The 21,705-nt window shown below is 36.2% G+C and overlaps 2 protein-coding genes across 5 annotated transcripts; both read right to left on the minus strand.

Moving 5' to 3' along the window:
- Positions 1-393: 393 nt before the first annotated feature.
- LOC140975405 (protein-tyrosine-phosphatase MKP1-like) lies at positions 394-4,189 on the minus strand. 4 transcript variants are annotated; one of them, XM_073439100.1, is made up of 3 exons: positions 4,047-4,189; positions 1,386-3,547; positions 394-753 (listed from the first exon to the last, which is right to left on the minus strand). In XM_073439100.1, exon 2 carries the CDS (start codon positions 3,489-3,491, stop codon positions 1,392-1,394), a length of 2,100 nt encoding a protein of 699 aa, XP_073295201.1. In that variant the 5' UTR covers positions 3,492-3,547; positions 4,047-4,189; the 3' UTR covers positions 394-753; positions 1,386-1,391. The 4 variants fall into 4 exon arrangements, with proteins under 4 accessions (XP_073295201.1, XP_073295205.1, XP_073295202.1 ...); XM_073439104.1 differs by having other exon boundaries at positions 1,386-3,558; XM_073439101.1 differs by having other exon boundaries at positions 1,386-3,580.
- A 9,275-nt stretch (positions 4,190-13,464) lies between these two features.
- LOC140975406 (proteasome subunit beta type-7-B-like) lies at positions 13,465-20,368 on the minus strand. The gene is made up of 9 exons (XM_073439105.1): positions 20,206-20,368; positions 19,896-20,057; positions 14,817-14,958; positions 14,603-14,699; positions 14,442-14,511; positions 14,240-14,344; positions 14,058-14,156; positions 13,868-13,955; positions 13,465-13,752 (listed from the first exon to the last, which is right to left on the minus strand). The coding sequence occupies exons 2-9, from the start codon at positions 20,028-20,030 to the stop codon at positions 13,679-13,681; spliced, it is 810 nt and encodes a 269-aa protein (XP_073295206.1). The 5' UTR covers positions 20,031-20,057; positions 20,206-20,368; the 3' UTR covers positions 13,465-13,678.
- Between the last annotated feature and the right edge of the window lie 1,337 nt (positions 20,369-21,705).

Consider the following 21,705-nt stretch of genomic DNA (forward strand, 5'->3'; position numbering starts at 1 on the left):
CAAATCTCTCTCTTACTCAGATCTTTTCATTCAAGTGCAATACAAGCTTGATAATTATGGATTCAAAGTTCACATATTTTAAAATCATCCAACCGATCAAATAGATTTGAACAAAAGTTGCAACCATTTGTCCATTTTGCATGGAATTATTTTCTGCATTTTCATTGCAGGTCATACACTGATTACCTTTCTCTTTCCAAGTCAATTTAAATAACATAAATTAAAACAGAACGGCAAATTTAGAAGAAATCTTGTAAATCATTGAATAGTCTGTCGGTATAGTAATCCATAATAACAATAAATAAGCTAATGATTTTTTTATACTGATCCATACTAACTAGGAAAAACACCAAACTTTGGTGCTAAATGCAGACGAAATTAGATGAACACGAATTTAAACGACAACCCGAGAAGTCGAAGTAGGCAACGGGGGGACGGAAGGCCAATCCAATGTACAGAGGAGGTGAAACTTACAATTATTAGACAAGCAGTATTTAAACAGCCCCCATTATCTCACAAACAAATGCCACTGTACATAGTTTTCTGGAAATGAAAATGGGATTCTGTCCTAACATCACACAAGCAGAACTAGGAATTCGAAATCTGCTTTAGGATGCTGCCGATGCAAGTACGAAAACTGAGATTCTGACTATGTTCATCTTTATTCTCGATCTCTTTGTCTAAATACTTGTCTACCGAAAAGCAGGCCAGATACTTAAGTAGCTGCACTGGTTCCTCACCTTCCTTCACCATCTGGGAAAACATGAAAATTGAATACAAGATCTTAGCCATGGAAATAATTGAACCATTAAACTACAACATATCGTGTACAGATGCCACAATTTGGGGAGAGTGGGGTGAGCCACAATAAAGGAAGGGGCAATTTAACATGTTTTCTGAGGCGAGAGAACTTTTTCTTTTTTCTCTTGTTTGAACTGCCCTCTGTGCTCCGTCTTTCGTGGGCATAGGATAAGGTAGTCATGAAAGAGTTGTCAATCAATAAACCATATCCTTTCAATGTTTAAGATCTCAGTTTAAACCACAGAGGGTTGAGTACCTTAATTTGAGCTTCAGTGCTAACACTTTTTTAGTGAGCAAGTTATGGATCACGGCCTCCACATGGCTATGGCTATCTTCATAAATACCTAACTGACACTACTTTTCTTTCAAGGATAGATTAAGCCCCATCCATATATACACAACATCAGCAATATTCACACCTAAACTCACCGAGGGAACAAGTATAATGCAAATGGATCTAGAATAAAGGATGATGCAGTTCATGTCCATTTTATACAAAGAAGGTCAATGGTAGAAAACTAGATTATATGGTTCTCCTATTGTAGCAACCATAGCATCTGAAAAAGAGATGAGATGTGTTGTACCTTTTTTCAACCTGTAGTTCTGTCTAAAACCTCGTCTTCAGCTATATAGCTATTTGCATCTGAAATTGGATATTCCTCTACCATCTCAAAGGAAGCCTCACGACTTAAGATATTGCTTTCAGCATCACTCATCGCATCATCTTCAGCAAAGGAACACCAAGGTCTTGCCGAGTTTTCTGAAACTTGAGATGCCTCATCAATGGAGGTCAAGATGGTAAAGTTTTCTTCATTAGCCGAGCACAAACCTTTGGTATTGTTAGAAAATGTCTCGTCTGTTTGAGGGGAATCAACATTACAAAGCCAACGTGTATATTCGTCCATGGGCCCAACAATTTCTTCAACAGAACCACTCTTACTCGGGTAAGCATCTCTGGTTTCGAGTTCATAAGCTACTGTTTGAGCGGATACAAAAGATGTGTCAGACGAGTTAGATGACGAGGGTGAGAGGTTAAAGGAACTTGAAGAATCCGAAGTTGTGGGTGAGAGTGAAGGCGAAGTTGAACTTGAATATGATTTAGTAACAAGACAAGACGTAAAAGAATCGAGTAAACTGAATGAAGGTGACCGAGAGAGTGAAGCATCATAAGGCGGATCGGGAAATTCCGTCTTCTCAATCCAAACAGGACTGCTAGTTACACATGAACTGAATGAATCAGGTGAATCACATTGACTACTTGAGGGGGTTGAAAGATCATCAGTAGAGACAAAGTCTTCTTTACATGTATCAACTGAATCTTCAAGAACCTCATTACAAGTATTCATCACATCTAGTTCTTTATGTACTTGAAAGGCAACACAATTCGATACAGAAGCCATAGATTCTTTCACAAAGTTGGAGGCAACTTTTTTCCTCAATTTGTTCCAATCATCTTTTCGGGAAGGAAGACATGTCTCAGTTCCTGCTTCAGAAAAAGGTGGAACAACCCCACCAGCAAGCGCTCTGTGAAAAATTTCGAAATCCAAATCATACTCATTGAGCTTCCTTTCTTCCGAGGAATTTACACGACAACCATCTGTTGAACTTTTTCCATGGTAGATAGCATCCCAAAATTCAAATGGCTCCTCACCTTCTTTAACAATTATAACTGGAGCCTTGGCACTTTCATAACGAACAACCTGAGAGGCAGCTGCCATGGCATTACTTGACATCATGGGGGGGCAATGTTTCCCAATCCATACATATAAAGCGGAAGGAATGTGAATAATGAAACCGCCACGAGAGTCGAGTCTGTCAGGGCCCGATTCACACAACAATTTAGGAACAAGATGAAGAGGATCATAAGGTGAGTGAGGCGCCATTCTATACATCCTAAGCACTGAGGCTGGGCTTGCAGGTAGAGCACGCACTCGTTTCTCAATCTGTAAAAGTTGACAAGCAAATCCCACATTCGGGTTAGTCACTCCTCTCGCTTTCTTAACATGCTGAAATGCATCCTCATAGCTCTGCCCCTTCTTCCAAATAAGATATGCAATTACTAAAGATGCTGATCGAGACACACCCTGGCAACAGTGAACAAAGACACACCCACCTTGTTCTCGAACATCTTCAAAATAATCAAACACATCATAGAGAATACTGCTAATATCCTCAGACGGGCAGTCCTGCAGCCATAGTGTCATGTAAACAAGTTCTTTCTTAAAATATTCCGGGCAGACAAACCCGACACAATTCAGCACATGGGTGATTCCATTCTGGTGGAGAATTGTACGATTCTTAGCAACAGCATTGCTTCCTAAATACACATGATCCAGAATCCTTGAGCATTCCTTATCAAAAAAGGCAAGCTTGTCCTTCCTAAATTCGAATTCAATTGGAGGTTGATCTATAGTAGAATTTCCACGGGGTGTTAATGATCCAAGCCTTACACCAGGAGTCGGAGGATTTAACCATATGCCAAGATCATCGAACCCAGCTCTCGGCCACTCATCACCGGTTGGTCTAGTAATAGAAAGAGGTTGGAGTGGTGGTAAGCATGCTCGTGCCTTGCTGTTCCATTGTGGCTTAGAACTAGACTTTCTTGGTGAACACTCGATCAACGAAATCGAACGTGAGTATGTTTTCCCAATTCTGTTAGAAGGTCCCTGATCCTTTTCATCCCCCAACATTTCTGAACGTTAAATTTTCACTCTGTAAAACCAATGATACCCATTTGAGGATTGTCCTGAAAAAACGCTAGGTGACATCAAAATCAAACCTTGATAAATGATAAAGAAAGAACGAAAATTAACATAAAATTCTAAACAAAGCCCACAAAGAAATTTCATCTACTTTAAGTATAAAAACGATTCGACAAATTCACACAGATTCTAAGATTCTACCAAAAAGTCCCCCAAATAATTAGTTATCTCACGTTCTACAAATGTATTCAACAATTTGACTTGCTTTGCCAATTTTTCTCAACCAAAGCTTATGACCGAACATTATTTCTTCAAGTTGAATAGAATAATAGGAAAAAACACACACATGACCCGAGTAAAACCCAGTAAACATGGCCACATAGCGAACGGAATTTCAACATGAATTAGAAAAAAAATCGAAAAAGTGCAGGAAAATTCATCTCAACAAGAAACCCATGATGTGAAATAACCACCAACCACAAATCAGCCCCCAAGATTTGATTTCTGAACAGAAACGAAAGGAAAAACAAAAGGTACACTTACGGAGACTAATTTTCTCGCTGTTGGGTATTATCAGCCCGCATTTGACTAACGTAACAAAGTAAAAATTACACGAAAATGTTCGAAAACGAGGAAAAAAGCTAGGGCTTTGTCCTGTCTCTAAGAGAGAGAGCGGAAATTAGGGAAAGAGGGGAGAGAGAGAGAGAGAGCGGTTGACAGGTTGGCAATTTTATGGTGCTTCAAGGGAACCGGTCAAACTTGCCACCTCATCAGATTTGACCCATTAATTTTTTTAGTATTTTTTTTATTTTTTCCCATTTTTTATGAATTATTAATATTATTATTTAGATTCTCATATTATAGTTTGGATGTTTTTTTGTTTAATTTAAATTGATTTGTTTCGTACGATTCGGTTTAAAAAAATATTTAATTAGCGTTTTTTTTTAAATAAAGTTAGATTTAAAGTTAGATTTGAGATCATGTTCAATGTAGATTTTAAAATATGATATGTGATTTAGTGACTCAAATATCTCATTGAGGAGAAAAGACAAAACTTGCGTGAGACGTTCTCACGGGTCGTGTTTTGTGAGACGGATATCTTATTTGGGTCATCCATGAAAAATTATTACTTTTTATACTAACAGTGTTACTTTTTATTGTGAATATCGGTAGGGTTGACCTATCTCACACATAAAGATTCGTGATATCGTCTCATAAAAGACCTATTATTGAGAAAAATGCGGAGCCATGTGTTGCTCTACCTGAGCAATGGATAGTATAAGATGATTTGTAAAATAGTATGATGAAAGTAAAAAAAGTAGGTGGTAAATGGAAAACTTTGATTTTATTTACAATATAAAAATTGTTATGAGACCGTCTCACATGTTAATTTTGTGAGACAGATATATATTTCATCAATAAAAAAATATTATTTTTTATGCGAAAAATATTATTTTTCACTTCTAATATGAATCAGATTTACTCGTCCCACTGGCTCACAAGAGATTATGTTACTCCGCTGGCGGGGTAGCAGCGGCAACTTGGACAGAAAGGGCATCGACAACGCTCGATTCAGATGAGCGCACCGGAGGAGAGCCTCGAACCACTTTTAAACCCTCGGCAACCACAGCGGAGCCAGTGAACACGACGGGCAGCGTGGCAGCAATGGTGGTGGGGCAGAGGAGGCACCCGCAACGTTGGAGTCGGGAAGGAGAGCCGATGTAGGATCTTGAGCCATACCACGTCTTCAGGCAGCAACGGCTATGGCGGCAGAGAACGAGCGTAGGAAATATGAGGGCACAAGAACTCGAAAGCGCGAAGAGCTAGGCATGGCAGTCCTCCACACCAGCATTGAAGAACAATCGGACGAAGAGGCGAGCGGATTTCACGAGATAATGACTTCCGATGGTAGCAGGGAGCAAGAAGCGGGAACGCCGAAAGAGAAGAATAAAGATGGCCGTGGGTCTTGCGTTTGAATATGTGGGAGGGAAGTCCAAGGGATAGTGAAAAATCCAACACAGAATTGGGCTTCCTGTCCCAAAACTACAAGCTCACTTCACAGAAAATGCTCACGGGCCGTTCCAAATAAACGAATTAAACCTGGTTACGTACAAGCATTTTGGCCCAATGGACCAATGCTTGCGGGGCAATTGTTTGGGCTAAAATATTTAAATTATAGAAGTCCAAAATAAACAAGCCCAAGAAAAAGAATTAGCACATCAATAATTTAAATTAGTTTGATTAAGTCAAAAGACGTGCAAACAGGAGGAGATAGTGGAGAAGATAGAGGAGATCATGGGAGAGTAGAGAAAATGGCACATCAGTTAGAAGAAAATAATCGGCAGAAAGAAAAAGGGGAGGAGGCTACACAGAAAAAGACACAACTCAACTCAGCAAAAACTGGCAAAATACTCTCCATAATTCTATTTTCAAGCGTCTTAGTTCTGAAATATTTTTTATTCATTTTCTAGCATTATAAGATGTTTTCGTCTAGATTTCATCAGCTTTCTTTAATATATTGTTGTGTTTTGTAATTTCTTACTGATTTGTTGATACATATCATGTTAAAAGTCTATTTCATCAAATTCCAATAGTTTTTCTTCGTTTTCATGTTATATTTTTTTAGGAGATTAGAACTGACGGTCGAATTTAGAATTCACGTCTCTTGAATATTTAGAAGTTAGATTTTATCATTTTCACACAAGGTTGTGCAACTTCGCACCAGGCACGCCCTCAAATATCAATATTGTGCAAACACTTCCTTCAGGCTATAGTAAATTTCATAGTGGTCTGACGCCAATTATGATAGGAAAAGAATCGATCTATTTCACAATCCAAATGCTTAACAATTTGTGATATGATTTTGATGGCAAAAGAGAACGACCACTTCCTTGTATTTATTTATATATATATTTTAACTCAATGGGAGATGATTGTCTAAGTTCATATATACAACTTTCAAAAACTAAATTCAGAAGATGTGAGACATCTAACACACCCCTCAAACCTAGGGATGAACAATTGGAGCATGAAGTTTACATTATCGGGTGGCTCATTGGGAAGTTCAACATATAACGGTGGACCAGAGCTCTGTTGCTATGTTAAGATTGAAACTTGAATCTAATTCAACATCAAAATCTAGTTCAAGAGAGGATTGTCCGAGTCCATGTATACAACTCCCAAAAATTTAATCTAGCTGATGTGAGACATCTAACACTCACACTCGCACACGAGAGCTAGACATCTTGCCTAGATTGATTATAATTATATTACACCAACTTCATACATGCAAATGGATCGTGTGACCAGTAATCATATTAAATAAAAGCTCAGAGCCATACACCGCTTAAGGATATACATTAGCTTAATTTAAAATCTATATGGAGATATTCAACTCGTTATGCCCCAGATTTATTTTACTACACTAATCAACGATCTCTTTTCCCAAACAAAACAATAAGAGCATACTTGATTCAAAAAATTATTTTATATTTTCATGTACTCACAATTATGGTATAACAACTAAGTTAAACATAATTATCCAGCTTGTGAATACAAAACAAGTGTCAAAATAAATCTTCCTTTCATATTAAAATATTTCAATCTTTATTTTACCTGCTTTCTTAGACATATACGGCATTACTTAATAATCCATAGCTATTGGTAGCATGTTAAATTAGCAACACTAAAATAAAATTAAAGAGATAATTGAGAGTCCTAAGGGTATAAGATGAATTTTCTATATGAACATTTGAATCTCACACAATGATTTGTGACTTAACTACTCATTATCCAAATAGTCACTTCAGCACACATGGTATGAAGCGAGTGCTACAATGTGCTTTTTCCTCTTTGGAAGCGTATTTCTTAAAGAAATATATTAACACCGTACAGATCTTAGGTTAAGTGTATCTCAAGTGATCTCAAAACTTGACTTGAGTTTTTACTTTATTTATCCTCTAACAAGTATCAATATGAAGAAAAACTCTTAGATGATTATCATTCTAGTTTAATGGATTGTGGGAAAATCCGTGATTACAAAAAAAAATTTAATGAAATAATCTCATCTTGATAATTCTATACCAAGAAAAACTCTAATTTGACCATCATACTTTTCGAACTTTGTATATGTATGAAAGGAAAATATATATATATGAAAAGTATAAATAGACCACTGCATCATAATATAAATTTTTTACATAAATCAGAAACTTGATAATAGATATATTTCTTGAGGGTTTGAAGGGTCTTTTTGTGATTAGATGTTTATGTTTGACTTGATTTAATATGAATCATATCTTGATCTAGAGTAGGTCTTTTGTGAGACGGTCTCATGAATCTTTATATGTGAGAGGGGTCAACCTTACCGATATTCACAATAAAAAGTAATAATCTTAGAATAAAAAGTAATATTTTTTCATGGATGACCCAAATAAGATATCCGTCTCACAAAATACGACCCGTGAGACTGTCTTGCACAAATTTTTGCCCTTGATCTAAATGGTGTAGACATTTCATTTTTTGAGCCACCACCATTTGATCAAATCTTTTGGTCAGATTTGATCTATTGAGTCCATTTGAATTGAGTGGTCCAGATCATGTGTCTTCTTCTGGACGATCACATCCTTTGGATGCAACTTTATTCTAACCGTCGGATGCTTTCTACAGTTCTAGATTTCATCTCCTTAATCTAGATTAACCCATCCTGATTGCTGATAAAAATTTTCTCCAAATCCGTTGGAGGATCTGATACTCAATTTGAACGGAGGAGGGTACATAGAGATTTTTTGGACCCTCGAATATTCTATGAGAGGACGTGAATATGGTACATGGGAAAAAAGGAAGTTATATAATAAATTTTTCTAATTTTTCTTTCGATGCTAATTATTTTTCAAATTTTCAAAAATGAAGTCACATGATAAGTTCGAAGTCATGTAATTATGTTTTTTTAATCGTAATACCTTGGGCAACATCGAAATTACTGAAAAATAGTGTGAATCGAATCTAGACTGCTGCAGGGAAGCCAAAGAAGTATATATATATATAAACAGGGGCGGAGCCAGGATCTTGATTCAGTGTAGTCAACAATATATTATAATTAATAAAGAAAAAAAAGAGCACTGATTTGTCGACAACTAAAAATAATATGTCATAAAATTTGAACACAAGTTATGCCCAGCCTGTAGCATTGATAATCGATGTGAAAACGTCATAAAAATGACGAACAACATTGTGTATATAATCCGAAATCAAAACAAAATGTGATATAAAATATAAAATATACGTTCGAAAAATAAGCATGAATTCATTATCGATCGGAAAAAGCATTAAATTATAAAACAATTGAATGATCGACAAATATTGAACGAAAAAATGAACTTAAAATTTGGTGACATTTTGGATTTTTAGAGATTATGAAAATGAAGCAGTAATTAAAATGAATTGGAATGATTGTTTATCAAAATGTATGACGTTCGTGACTCGTGAAGAGAAAACACATACAGAAGGCTATNATGCAATTGAAGAAGAAATAAAATTAATGAAATCCAACAAAGTTTGAGAACTAGTTGAACTTCCATATGTTCGTAAAGCTATTGAGAAAAAAACGAGTTCTCAAAATTAAGCTAAAGGCTGATGAAACTATAGAGAGGTACAAGACTTTACTGGTGAAAAATGTTACACTCAACGAGAGGGTATTGATTTTGAAAAAAGAGTTGCCAGTAAGGAGATTTAATTTTATTCATCTATTGTTGGTCATAGTTGTAATTTGTATTCATAAATATATCAAATGGACGTGAAGATTACTTTTCTTAATAGAGATTTGAAGAAGAAATCTACATAGAACAACCATTAGGTTTTGTTGTTAAAGGTCAAGAAAATAAAGTTTTAAAATTGAATAGATCAATTTATGACCTTAAGTAGTGTTCTAAACAATGGTATTTGGGTTTGCACAGAGCAATCATTTCATTATATAGATGAAGATCATTGTGTTTATGTGAAAAAATCCGATAAAATTTTGAAATTCTATCTCTTTATGTCAGATGATATATTGTTATATGGAAATGACAATGAGTATATACAAACCATTAAGAAGTGGTTGTCCTCGAATTTTGAAATGAAGGACATGGGTCGGAAAAATTACATTCTAGGTGTTAAAATTCATAAAGACCGTTCTAAGATAATGCTTGCATCATCTCAAAAAACACATGTTAAAAATATTTTGGAGCGATTTAGAATGTCAAATTGCAATCCGTTAATACTCATGTGGCCAAAGGTGAAAACTTAAGTTGTAAAATGTGTACACACTTATGAAAAAATACAAGAGATGGCTAGAGTGTCATATATATTCTATTGTAGTTGGGAGTTTTATGTATGCAATGATGTGTACTCGTCCCGATATATGTTCTGTCTTGGGTCTGGTTAGCACGTATCAATATAATCCCAGAAGAAGACACTGAAGTGCGATAAAAAAGATTCTTAGATGCCTAAAAGACACTACATATATTTTCTTTGTTATCAAGGAAATGATCTAACATTAATTAGATACAAAGATGTTGTCTTGGGTGGCAATTTAGATGAGCATAAATCCACCTCTAGATATGCTTTCTTGCTAAATATTAGTGCATAAAATAATATTTCAAGTATTATAATTTTTTTAAAAAATATTATAATCTAAAAATATTGTGATTCACGAATTAGAAGCTACGTTATTATTAGGTTTTGTTTAAAAATTTTTCAGAAAAGACACGTGGGAGGAATATTTTGATAATTTCTTTTTTACTTGGTTTTATTTTGAGAAAATATACTAATTATTGTAAATGTTAATTAATATTCTAAATTTCTGGATAACATTATTTTAAAAGTTATTGTATCGTAATAACATTCATGTCCTATGTAAAGTTTTGAGATATGTTTAAAAGAGTTAATGAGATATTAAAATTCTTACAACATGTTGAATTAACTATTATTTTATAGCGAGAACGAATATAAAGCACTTGTTAACAAATCACATTTTGCAGTCATACTAGCGCGAGCTCGTCTCCGAGGAATCACATTTTGCAGCCGTATTAGCGCGAGACCGTCACCTACGTGACTCTTTGGCAGTGTTTGATAGGGGTGATAAGGTGGGTTTATGAATTTTTAACCCACCTTATCCCTTGTTTGGTACGAGTGATTATTTGACCAAGTCAATCTCTCCCATGAATGATTAGGTTATATTAACTGGGATAAAATAATCACTCCTCACCCCCTAGGATTATTTATCATACTCTTAATCCATCATATTTTTCCAATTTTACCCTTCTCCTAAATCCAAATTCACCACCACTTCCCTCCACCGACCATCGGCCGACCACCCCCGCCGCCGACCACCACCGACCGTCACCGGACGCCGCCCGCCGCCGCAGACCGTCACCGCCGACCACCCTCTCCGCACACCGCCGACCACCCCCGCCGCCTCTCGACGCCGATCACCCCCTCCGACCCCCGTCGGCCACCGCCGACCACCGTCGACAATCCCCCGACGTCGCCGCCGCCGACCACCCCCTCCTGCTGGCCGTCCCCTGACGTCGCCGCGGCCGAGCACCCCCTCCTCCTGCCACCACCGCCACTGCCGCCTCCGACCGACAATCACACCGCTGGCCGACTACCACCGTCGCAAAAGTGGAAGAGCAATTTGGTCAATTCATCAAAATATTATTATTTATCTCATTCTTAATAATCATACCAAACATACTATTATTTTATCATTATCTACTTCAATCATTCTTTTTATCATTTATATATTAATCATTCTGTAATCCTATCATTCAAACCAAACATATACTTTCGGTATAATATGGGCATATTTTTAGAAAATGATAAAAGAAATAGTCATTTATTATCATGTGGCACAAAACTTTTTCTGTAGGCATCTGCTAGCCTTACTTGTCTTCCATGTTTAACTAAGGTGCGATTCTTTTCTTCCTGAAGAATTAATTCCTATTCTTTCAGTTTTTTGATTTCAACAATTTTATTTCATTCAGTTATAACTCAAATTTCTCCTATCATGATTCAAACAGTATCCAAAATCTGAAACATGTTCCGACAGCAAGAGACAAATCCTCATTTCCTCCCACTTCAAAATGATCCAATACTCGAGTTCCCTTCACAATCCCGCCACCCGCAGCATGAACCGCCTCCACGACGCTCCACCCGAACAAGGGAACAGAGACCTCGCAGTCCCAGTAGCCCTCACCATCCCACACAGCAGGGGGTTCCGCCAACGTACCATGTCGAGCCACCACCGCATAGGTCCCATCACACCAGTACTACTCCAGCAGGCCTCAGCCCAGCTGACCACTCTATACCGCAGGCAACTCCGACACCGCATCATGTAACAACAGCAGCACCGCAGACCCAATACACGACACAAACAAGCCGCCGCTCCCGCCGTCCTTCATTGCTGCAAGGTCCCACATCCCAGAAAACAAGGCTGCTAGCATGGCTGATTGCAGCATTCTGCGCACTTTTCTGGATAATTGTCATAGTCGGAGGCCTCATTATCCTCATAGTTTACCTCCTTTTCCGACCTCGGAACCCGAAATTCGACATATCCACGGTCACATTCAACGCGGCTTATCTCGACATGGGATACCTCCTCAATGCTGACATCACATTGCTAGCAAACTTCTCCAATCCCAACACCAAAGTGAACGTAGACTTCAGCTACGTGATCTTGGATCTTTACTATGAAAAAAACTTCATCGCTACACGCTACGTGGAACCGTTTTCTTTGATGAGAAGTGAAACCGAGTTCGCCTACGTGCACTTTATGGTTAGCCAGGTTAGGCTCTCAATGGGGCATATAATGGAGCTGAAGAGACAAATGGATAGTGGAAGAGTGAATTTTGAAGTCAAGGGTCTGTTTAGAACAAGATCCAAGTTAGGGGGTTTCTTACAGTATTCATATTGGTTGTATGCTCATTGCCAAATTACGGTCACCGGACCACCAACCGGAATCTTGCTCGATAAAAAATGTGTAACAAAGCGATGAAAGGGAAGGAATTAAGAAGCAAAGGGTGGTCATCTTTGTTCTACTTCTGAGTGATCTTAAGCCTCATCATTTTGTCACAGGGGCATTATTTTTGTGTTAGATCTTGGTGTTCCCTTTGTTAAAAAAAGTTAAAAAAAAAAAGGTTATAACTGAGACTCGAACTTAAGTCCTCGTCCCAAAATTAAGATCTCGATATCTGATGAACTATGTAAATAATCAACCCTTCTGTCTTATATTTCCTACGTTTTTTATTTTTAACATTACAGGCCTTCCTTTACTGTGCATTAGTGCCATAGTCTGTCTCTTAAGAGAGCAATTATTCTTTATGTTATCAAATTGTGTTTTTATATAGTACGTTTCATTTATTTATTTTTTTGGTTGTTTTTGATAATGGTAATTTGTTTCGCGATTTTAGTTATTTTGTATTAAAATGTTGACAAATTAGAGTCACGCTAACACCACACAGACGATATTTGGAATAAAGGCTAAAATTGTTTTTTAAAAAATAAAGCTCCGAATTTGCAATTTTCCCTCAAGAAATATCTTGAGCTTGTTTGAATAATATAATTGCTTATAATTTGTTTGATTATTATGGTTCAAGTTTTCGGTATAAAATGAATATTGTTCGATTAATAAATCGTTCAAAAATAAAATAAAAAAGTTTGGTAAATTCATATATAATATCTGAAAGTCAAAAGGTAGAATTTTCAGTTGTTATTTTAGTTGTGTACATCATGAGTACTTGTTTCAAAAGATTTGAGATTCAATAAAAAGAAGTTGAGATATGCACAACTGTTCAAATTTTATATTTCATCCTATATCATATCTGAAAGTATCTGATTGCATCGCACATACTTTATGCTAGTAGTATAATCAAAAGATCGGTTTCGATGTAATCTAAGAGGAGCTTAGCCATTGTAGACTTCATTAATACTGCGATGAACTCATGACATAAATCCCTTGGAAGAAAAGAGCACAACTTGTAATCTTGAATAAAGATCATATCATATCGCGGAACGAAAATGAGTTCTAAGAATAAATGATCGAGTAGGATGCGCTACAATTTCAACTGAGGCTAGTCTATAAAAACACAGTTCACAGGCAAGGAGTAGTGAAATTGGAAGTAGAAGAAGCGAGAGACTTACTCTTCCATCGCTTCTACTTCAACAACCTCCACCATTTCCTTCAATGGAGTTATCTTCGTCTTCAACACCTCTGCAAGCACGAAAAACATCAGAAAACCATAGTACTTGAATCTACAAAGGCGTATAGCTTGGAAAGGAGCATTTAACACGGAGTAAAAGAATGAGCACCACACGAAAATGCTAACCAGTCTTTTTTGTAAAAGAATAACCCTTCTCGTTGATATACGTGCGTGGATTTGGTAGCATATAGTTTCTCAGATACTCTTTCTTCCCCTACAAAAGAAAGTAGACAGGACTTGTTGGAGTTAATTGAAACAACATATATAGTCATTTACTAAAAATCAGACGTCAGTCTCAAGGATCAAAATACAAAACCTTCGTTATCACGCAGATATCCACGTTGCTTCCACTTCCCAAGTCGTTGAATATGCCAGAGCAAATGGCTTCAGCTACCAATTTTACACCTTCATCTTTCTGCAAATTGCTTGTCACTCAAAGAGTGAAGAAATTGCAAAAACTGAAGGCTCGGGTGCCATGAAGAAAATTAAAGAACTTACGCCCATCCCTTCTCGATATTTAGACTCAAAGACAGCCATAGCAGCAAGCGAGCCAGAGCCCATGGTGGCAAAGGGCAGGGTGTCCGTCGAACCATGAGGATAGATCTGGAATTTTATCGAGTCAACCAACATGTTAGGTATGTAACAATATTATGAAAATGATGAAGATAACAATATCCCGAAGGTAAAGAAAATAACTCACGGTATGCAAATGGGGGCCAGTCACATCAACTCCACCAAGCACCAACGCAGCTTGCACGTATCCTTGGTAACTGTTTATTAAAAACATGGAATGTCAGATTATAGTCTTCCCATACAAGAAATGATGATGTTAAAAAGAGAAGCATCGGTATATAGAGTCACCTGAAAAGATGAGATTTCAGAAGTGTAAGGGCAGTAATAACCCTGGACTCACGACCAGTATGATAGCGATGCAGCTTAAGCTGGGAGCTAACCATGTCTAGGATAGCACAAATCAAGAAAGAAAGAAATAATTAGATGAAGCACTTAAAACTATTTGATGGTAAAGGCCAGAATACAATGAGCAAAACATGAAATGCAGTTATGTTAACAATACCAGTAACAGCTTCCGTGTCAGCTGCAGTACCAGCTCCACAGCAGTAAATATTGGGAGCCATGTAATGAATCTTCTCGCAATTCTTATCAGCAACAATGGGGCCTTCAGTGGCTCGTGTGTCTGCTCCGAGAATGACACCGTCCTGAATCACATAGATGTTAGTCAAGCACGAGTAAACAACAGCATTTCGCCACACGTCACTGATTTCCCATTTTCTGAACCTAGGATCATCGCTTAAATGACAGAAAATCAATATTACACAGACCCTACATGATAGTTTATAAAAAGTATATAATGAGACAAAAACCTTAAAATCTTTCAAGATATTCGAATATAAATCCATAGTTGTTAAAGGTGAGCGCCTGGGTGCTCGCACCCTTTGCGCCTGGTTGTCACCCAGGTGCATCTCTTCAATCAGGCACGTGAAAGACGAGAAGCAACCATAAGGCGCAGAAGCACGAGCTTGAACAAATTGGTCTTCAGTTTAAAAATTAACTCGAGCCCAAGTATTTTTGAAGCCCACTTAGCAAAGCCCGTACCTATCTAACATTAAATAAAAATCTGCATGCATGACTTTTCATCTGCCAAGACCCAAGTGCAGCGCTGCTCCCTCAATGCTCAATCAAGATTAACGCCTCAAGGTAATATCACTTTCTGAATTCTGCCATATACCTATTTATTTTACCTATTTTCATCTCCCAAGTGCAGCGCTGCTCCCTCAACGTTCGATCAAGATTCAAGCCTTAATATACCATGCACTTATTATTTATTAATGAATTTTAGCTCATAGAAGTTTTTTTCCTAATTTTGATTTATGATGCATTATCTATTAATGGATTTTTGATTTTTATTTATATAGTTTGTTGTCTTTGTGAAAATATTTAATTTAAATAGTATAAATTACTTTATATATGTTGAATTTTAAAATTTATGCAAATAAGCTTTATTTCGATAAAGCATGCGCGAAGAACGCACCATAGCTGTTTAGCGCGTCTTGCGCCCCAAATAACTATGTGCCAAATCGATGGAATAACGACATTTCTAGTTCGATATCAATAGTAAAATCCCACCATGTGCCTCAAGGAATAATGGATAGATAAATTTTCAAATCACTGTATCATCTTCTTGCAAGCTACTAAGAAAGATCCTTGAGTAATACCAACTGGAAGAAAAAACAACATTATATTTTTTCAATTTGAACCTCAAAATAGTTCCATGTCAACTGGTACCCAATTGCCCACAAAAAATCCAACAATTCTAAATGGCGGTCGAAGCGACCAGCTAGGCGGTAGGCGGCCCTCGACTACCCCGTCCCGCCTACGCAGGAGGCGCCTGTTTTAGGCAGCTCGAGCTATATGGCGGTGCCCAGGCGGTCGAGGCCGGTGGAGGTGGCGAGCAGGCGAGCCAGGTGAGGCATCTAACGTTTTTAAGTTGTAGCCAACAAATTTTAAAATCTAATCAAAGTCAACTAATTTTAAGACTCAAAACCCTAGTTATTTAAATCACACTCCACTTTCTTTTTTAAAAATTTTGGTTCTCACTCCTCACCATCAACCACTAAACCCACACACAAACTGTATGCCGCCGCCTGCTGCCAGCAGCAAGAAGCTTTAGTCATCTATACTATATTATTAAATTTGAGATACTTAGAGTAACTAACTTTTGGTGTCATGGTTTGTTTTAATAATTATATATATATTAATAAAGTATTAAGATTTTAATGCAAGTCATATGTAGTTCAGCGGATAAAGTCTTTGTTTTTTATGCATTAAGTTGTAGGTTCAATTCCAACTTGGGTCTTTTTTATTTCTTTATTTTTTCTATTGATTTTTTAATTCATATATCAAAATTGCATTATAGTCTCTCATTATTTCTTATTATTATATTTTGATCCTCATTTAAATTTAAACTAAATGGATTATAAAAAAATATTGTATAAGCACACAACGCGTGCGTCGATGCACTAGTTGTATATTTATGGTTTAACATAATTTTTTATAATATTTCAGATTTTGTGATTTCAAAAATCAAATTTGTTTTTTTTCCTATTATTATTGATTTCTTGTTGAAGATTAATGACGGAAAAGATAAACAACCGGAGTTGGAATTTAAGTCAAAGTCTAATGATATCGTTTGGAAATATGAGGTGTTGTATAATAAATAGAAAATGGATTGGATCACATGCAAGTTGTGTAAGAAGCTTATTAAAGGAGGAGTTTATGGGATGAAACATCATTTTGTGGGTATTGTAGGACAAGTTGAAGCATGTCCTAAAGCATCTGATAAGGACAAAAAAAAAGAGACTCCTGAAAATAGCAAGAATAAAAAGTGACAAAGAGTGAGAGAACTAAAAGAAGAAAGGGATGTGGTAAACATAGGTATTGATGGAGAGAATGATGATTTTCAAGATGTGGGAGATATTTCAAAAAAGAAGCCAAATAACCTCGGGCCTATTGATAAGTGGATATCCGCAATCAATCCAATAACGGCAAGACAACAAAACATAAATGATGCATGGAAGTTAAAGTTTACAAATGTTGTGCATGAGTATGTTGCTAGATGGATATACGAAACGGAGGTTCCTTTTCATTCAATTGACAATCAAAGTTTTAGACAACTTGTAGAGGTGATTGGCCAATTCGGTCTGGGCTACAAACCTCCAAGTCAATATCTTTTAAGAGAGCAACTTTTGAAGCAAGAAGTTGAGAGGACCAAATTTTCTCTAAAAAAACATGAAGAAGAGTGTATGAAATATGGATGTTAAATAATGACCGATGCATGGACCGATCGCAAAAGGAGAAGCATTATGAATATATGTGTTAGTTGCAAGCTAAGCACTTCATTCCTTGGTTCTATTGAAGAATCCATGGAGGCACACACGGGGGTTTATATCTTTGAGTTTGTTGAAAATATATCATTGAGATTGGCCCGCAACATGTTCAAGTAGTGACGGAAAATGCCACAAACAATATGGCAGCGGCGGATTTCTTGAAGGTTACACAACCTCGAATTTTTTGGACCTCTTGTGCAACTCATACAATCAACCTTATCCTTGAAGCAATTGGAAAACTACCCAAGTTTAGAGGAATGCTTGAGAAAGCTAAGGCTTTGACCATATTCATCTATGCATATCATAGAACTTTGGCTATTATTATGAGGAAATATACCAAGAAGAGTGATATTGTGAGACCCGGGGTGACTAGATTTGCTACTTCATTTTTGACTTTGGAAAGTCTCAAAGACAAGAAAGATCAATTGAGACTCATGTTTACATCCGAGGAATGGAGCAACACAAAGTTGAGGAATAGAGTGAAGGGGAAAGCAACGGAGGCGGCGGTAACAAGTATATCTTTTTGGAATGGTGGTTCTTTGACTTTGAATGTTTTCACCCCTTAAGTGAGAGTTTTACGCCTTGTTGATGGTGACAAGAAGCCCTCCATGGTCTTTTTATTAGGTGCTCTTAAACAAGCCAAAGAACACATTAAAAAATCTTTCCAAAAAGAGGAAAATGACATCCCTATTTTGAAGATTATTGATGAGAAGTCTAAGGGAAGACTTGATAGTCCTTTGCATTATGCCGCTTACTTATTGAATCCGTTTTTTTACTTCAAAGATTCAAGCATATCAAATTTTACCAATGTAATGAATGAGTTTTTGAATTGTGTTGAGATAATTTTTCACACTGACGAGGACATGCAATCTAGAATCTACCATTGCTAATGATGAATTTTTGAAGTACAAGAGTAAATCTGGAAACTTTGGAAGAAAAATGGTGGTTGCGGCATATGAGAAGGTGGATGTGTACCATGACTTTCACTAGGGTAAATCCTTTTTCCTTTATTTTTATTCATGGTAGTACATGTATTTTTTTTACCCATCTTTGCTTAGTTATTTTTTTGCCTCTTTGCTGTTTTTAAGTTGGATGGTGGTCCAATTATGGTGGTGACACTCCAAACTTACAAAAAATGGCAACGAGATTTCTCACTTTGACAAGTAGTTCATTGGGGTGTGAAAGAAATAGAAGTCAAATATTGAAGGATTAAATATTGAGAATCAATTCATAAATTATGTTATCTATCCTTCTTTTTTATTGATAGCAATAGTTTAAAATTTTTAGATACATACTAAGAAGAGGAATAGGCTTGAGACATCAAGATTAAATGATACGGTATATGTCAAATTCAATGCCAATCTTACGAAGAAGAAGAGAAAAAGAGAAATGGGTGGAGATTTGCTTCTATCCTCTCAAGCTAGTGAAGCTCAAGGTTGGCTTGTTGATGGTGGTGATGAAGATGAGGTCGAGCCGGGTTTAGGACTTACTTGGAAAATGGTAGCGAAGGCATCAGGAGTTGATGAAGTGCTACAACCAAAGAGAAGTGCAATGAACATCCCCATTAAAGAACTTGACGAAAAGTTAGATACATCGAAGGAGGAGAACGAATAAGATGTTGATTTTGAGTCCGATGATGAGAGGATTATGAATGTAGTTGATGGTGGCTGGTGCCTATGTAGATGATTTGGAATATTAGTTATGTTTAGTCTAGTACTTGTTCTAATGATAGATTGAAACTTTGAAATTTAAACATAGTTTTTTTTAAAAAATAATTATATTATTTTGTTAGCATAATAGCATTAATATGATGATGGATCTTTATTAATTATGTTGTTAATTTGTATTTATATATTTATTTGCACATTATTTAGATGATATTATATTGTATGAAACTTCTTTTATGTTTAAAATTATTTAATTAACACATCTTACATAAAAAAAAAATTATATGACTATTTGTGATTATATTGCATGATTATGTATGATTAACTATAAAAAATTAATTAAAACAATTCAACCGCGCCGCGCCGCACGGCCTCCCGTCATTTACAACATTGTACAGATAAAAAGAAACCCAGAATCTAAAGAGGGCTGAAGCCTAAATCTAACAAGAGAAACTCACGAGAAAACCTCCGAATAGAAGCGCCAGAATGCTGTCTACTGAAAGGGGGAAAAATCAACATATCACACCTACGACATCATCCACCCGGAGCTCAAAGAAACCCAAAACGTGTAAATCAATGTACCTGAAATATCAAACCCACGATTGTTGTTCCCGTTTTAAGAAACGAGGGTTTCTTCAAACCCTTCTGCGCCAGCATGTCGTTCCTCCGGCAGTTCTCGAAGCTGAATCCACCTGCTAATTGCCTCTCTGTCGTCATATCTACCAAATTCTCTTCCCAAAAAATCTATCAAAACAAAAACAAACAATCAAACAAAAGAATCATAACATTACTGAAAAAAAATAAACCAAAAGGATACATTACAGTAAGCAAAAAAAACATGAAAATCGAAGTAATCTAGGGATAATCATCGAGGAAGAATCAGGAAACTCACCAAAAATGGAGATCCAACCGCAGGATGGAGAGCGGGGAAGAGAGAGCTTTTTACAGATACTGTATTGCGATTGTTTGGGAGAAAAGAAACGAAGGAAGACGTAAATGTGAAATAGAAGGTTAAGCTAGTAAAATTTGCACTTTACCCCCAACAATCCCAATTATACAACATTTGCTCCAATTAGGCTCTATGAGTGATAAAATTAATAGTTGCACCTTTCTAATTTTTTTAAAAATAATTTATATATTTTCTTTCAAAAACTATTTTTTTATAAAAAATACAAAATAAAATTATATAGAGAAATAATTGCTTAAATTTTAGGATTTTTTTAAAAGATTTATCAAATAATTTATGGTATGAAAAGTAAATTAAATACGTTTAATTCTATGAAATTTAGTAAAAACTTATTTTACAAAAATGGTGAATAGGTCCAACGGTACCAATTTATCATTATTTATTTAAAATTTTTTTTAAATAGTAGCTGATTTAATTTTTTATACATAATTGTTCATTTATTTAATAATTTTTTTTTGTTTAGTTTTAAAAATATAAAATTAAGAAAGTTGTGTATATATGTCAAATTATAATTATAGTAATTGTTGGGTGTAATAATTATCTCGGTTGGGTAGAGCAATTGAAACGTGTTGCTTGAGCTGTTGTACGGTTTAAAATATTTGAGTTCCACCGTTACCACTAACTATAGCTTTGGTAAAGCGGCAATCGCTCTGTCCTATAATTGGTATCAGAGCCAAATTCACGGGTTCGATTATCATTGATTGCAAATATTGTAATTATTGGGAGGGAGATTGTTGGGTATAATAATTGTCTCTATTGGGTAAAGCAATCGAAACGTGGTGCTTGAGTTGTAGTCCGATTTAAAATATTTGAGTTGTACCGTTACCACCGGCTCTAACTTTTGGTAAAACGACAAACGCTCGATCCTACAATAATTTTAATGATTTATTTATAATGGATTTCAAGTTCACTCAATAATATGTTGGGGATCAATGTAAAGTTTAGAGGGGGGTGAATAAACTCTTTCCTTTGACGATAGTTTTTGCAAAGGGTGCTAGAATCCTGTTAGAGATTGTAGCTGTTCTTGTTCAAGCGCAAGTCCAGCATATCACAATAATAAGTGCGGAAACGATCCGTTGGAGTAAGGTGAAAAATAGTAATAACAGTAAGCAGTGGAACAGTAGTTGTTTCTGGAAGTTCGAAGATAAAATCTTCTACGTATCCCCTTCTTCTGTTTCCAGAAGGTATTACTAAAAGACTTTGGATTTTACAATACAACACTGGTACACATCCACTTCAGCAGGACTTACCATTTGCCTACTGAAACTCTTAGTAACTCAACACAATATAGTTTAATACAAGAAAGTTCTGAAAAAGACTCTTTTCCAGATTACAAACTCTTCTTCGAAAATTATGGTAAGGTGTATAGCTTGAAGAGGTGAAGAAACAGCAGTACAAAATGATCTCCAAAGATCAGATGTAGAT

Source organism: Primulina huaijiensis, chromosome 4 (genome assembly GCF_012295235.1).
Source record: "Primulina huaijiensis isolate GDHJ02 chromosome 4, ASM1229523v2, whole genome shotgun sequence".
In the NCBI taxonomy this organism is placed as follows: domain Eukaryota; kingdom Viridiplantae; phylum Streptophyta; class Magnoliopsida; order Lamiales; family Gesneriaceae; genus Primulina; species Primulina huaijiensis.

Excerpts from the sequence above, each read along its gene's own strand:
- LOC140975405 (XM_073439100.1), bottom strand. The coding sequence starts at position 3,491 with ATGTTGGGGGATGAAAAGGATCAGGGACCTTCTAACAGAATTGGGAAA.
- LOC140975406 (XM_073439105.1), bottom strand. The coding sequence starts at position 20,030 with ATGACGACAGAGAGGCAATTAGCAGGTGGATTCAGCTTCGAGAACTGC. Across the intron at positions 14,157-14,239 it reads AATATCGAGAAGGGATGGGC|AAAGATGAAGGTGTAAAATT; the intron begins GTAAGTTCTTTA and ends AGCAATTTGCAG. Across the intron at positions 13,753-13,867 it reads TTCTTTTACAAAAAAGACTG|AGGTGTTGAAGACGAAGATA; the intron begins GTTAGCATTTTC and ends TCGTGCTTGCAG.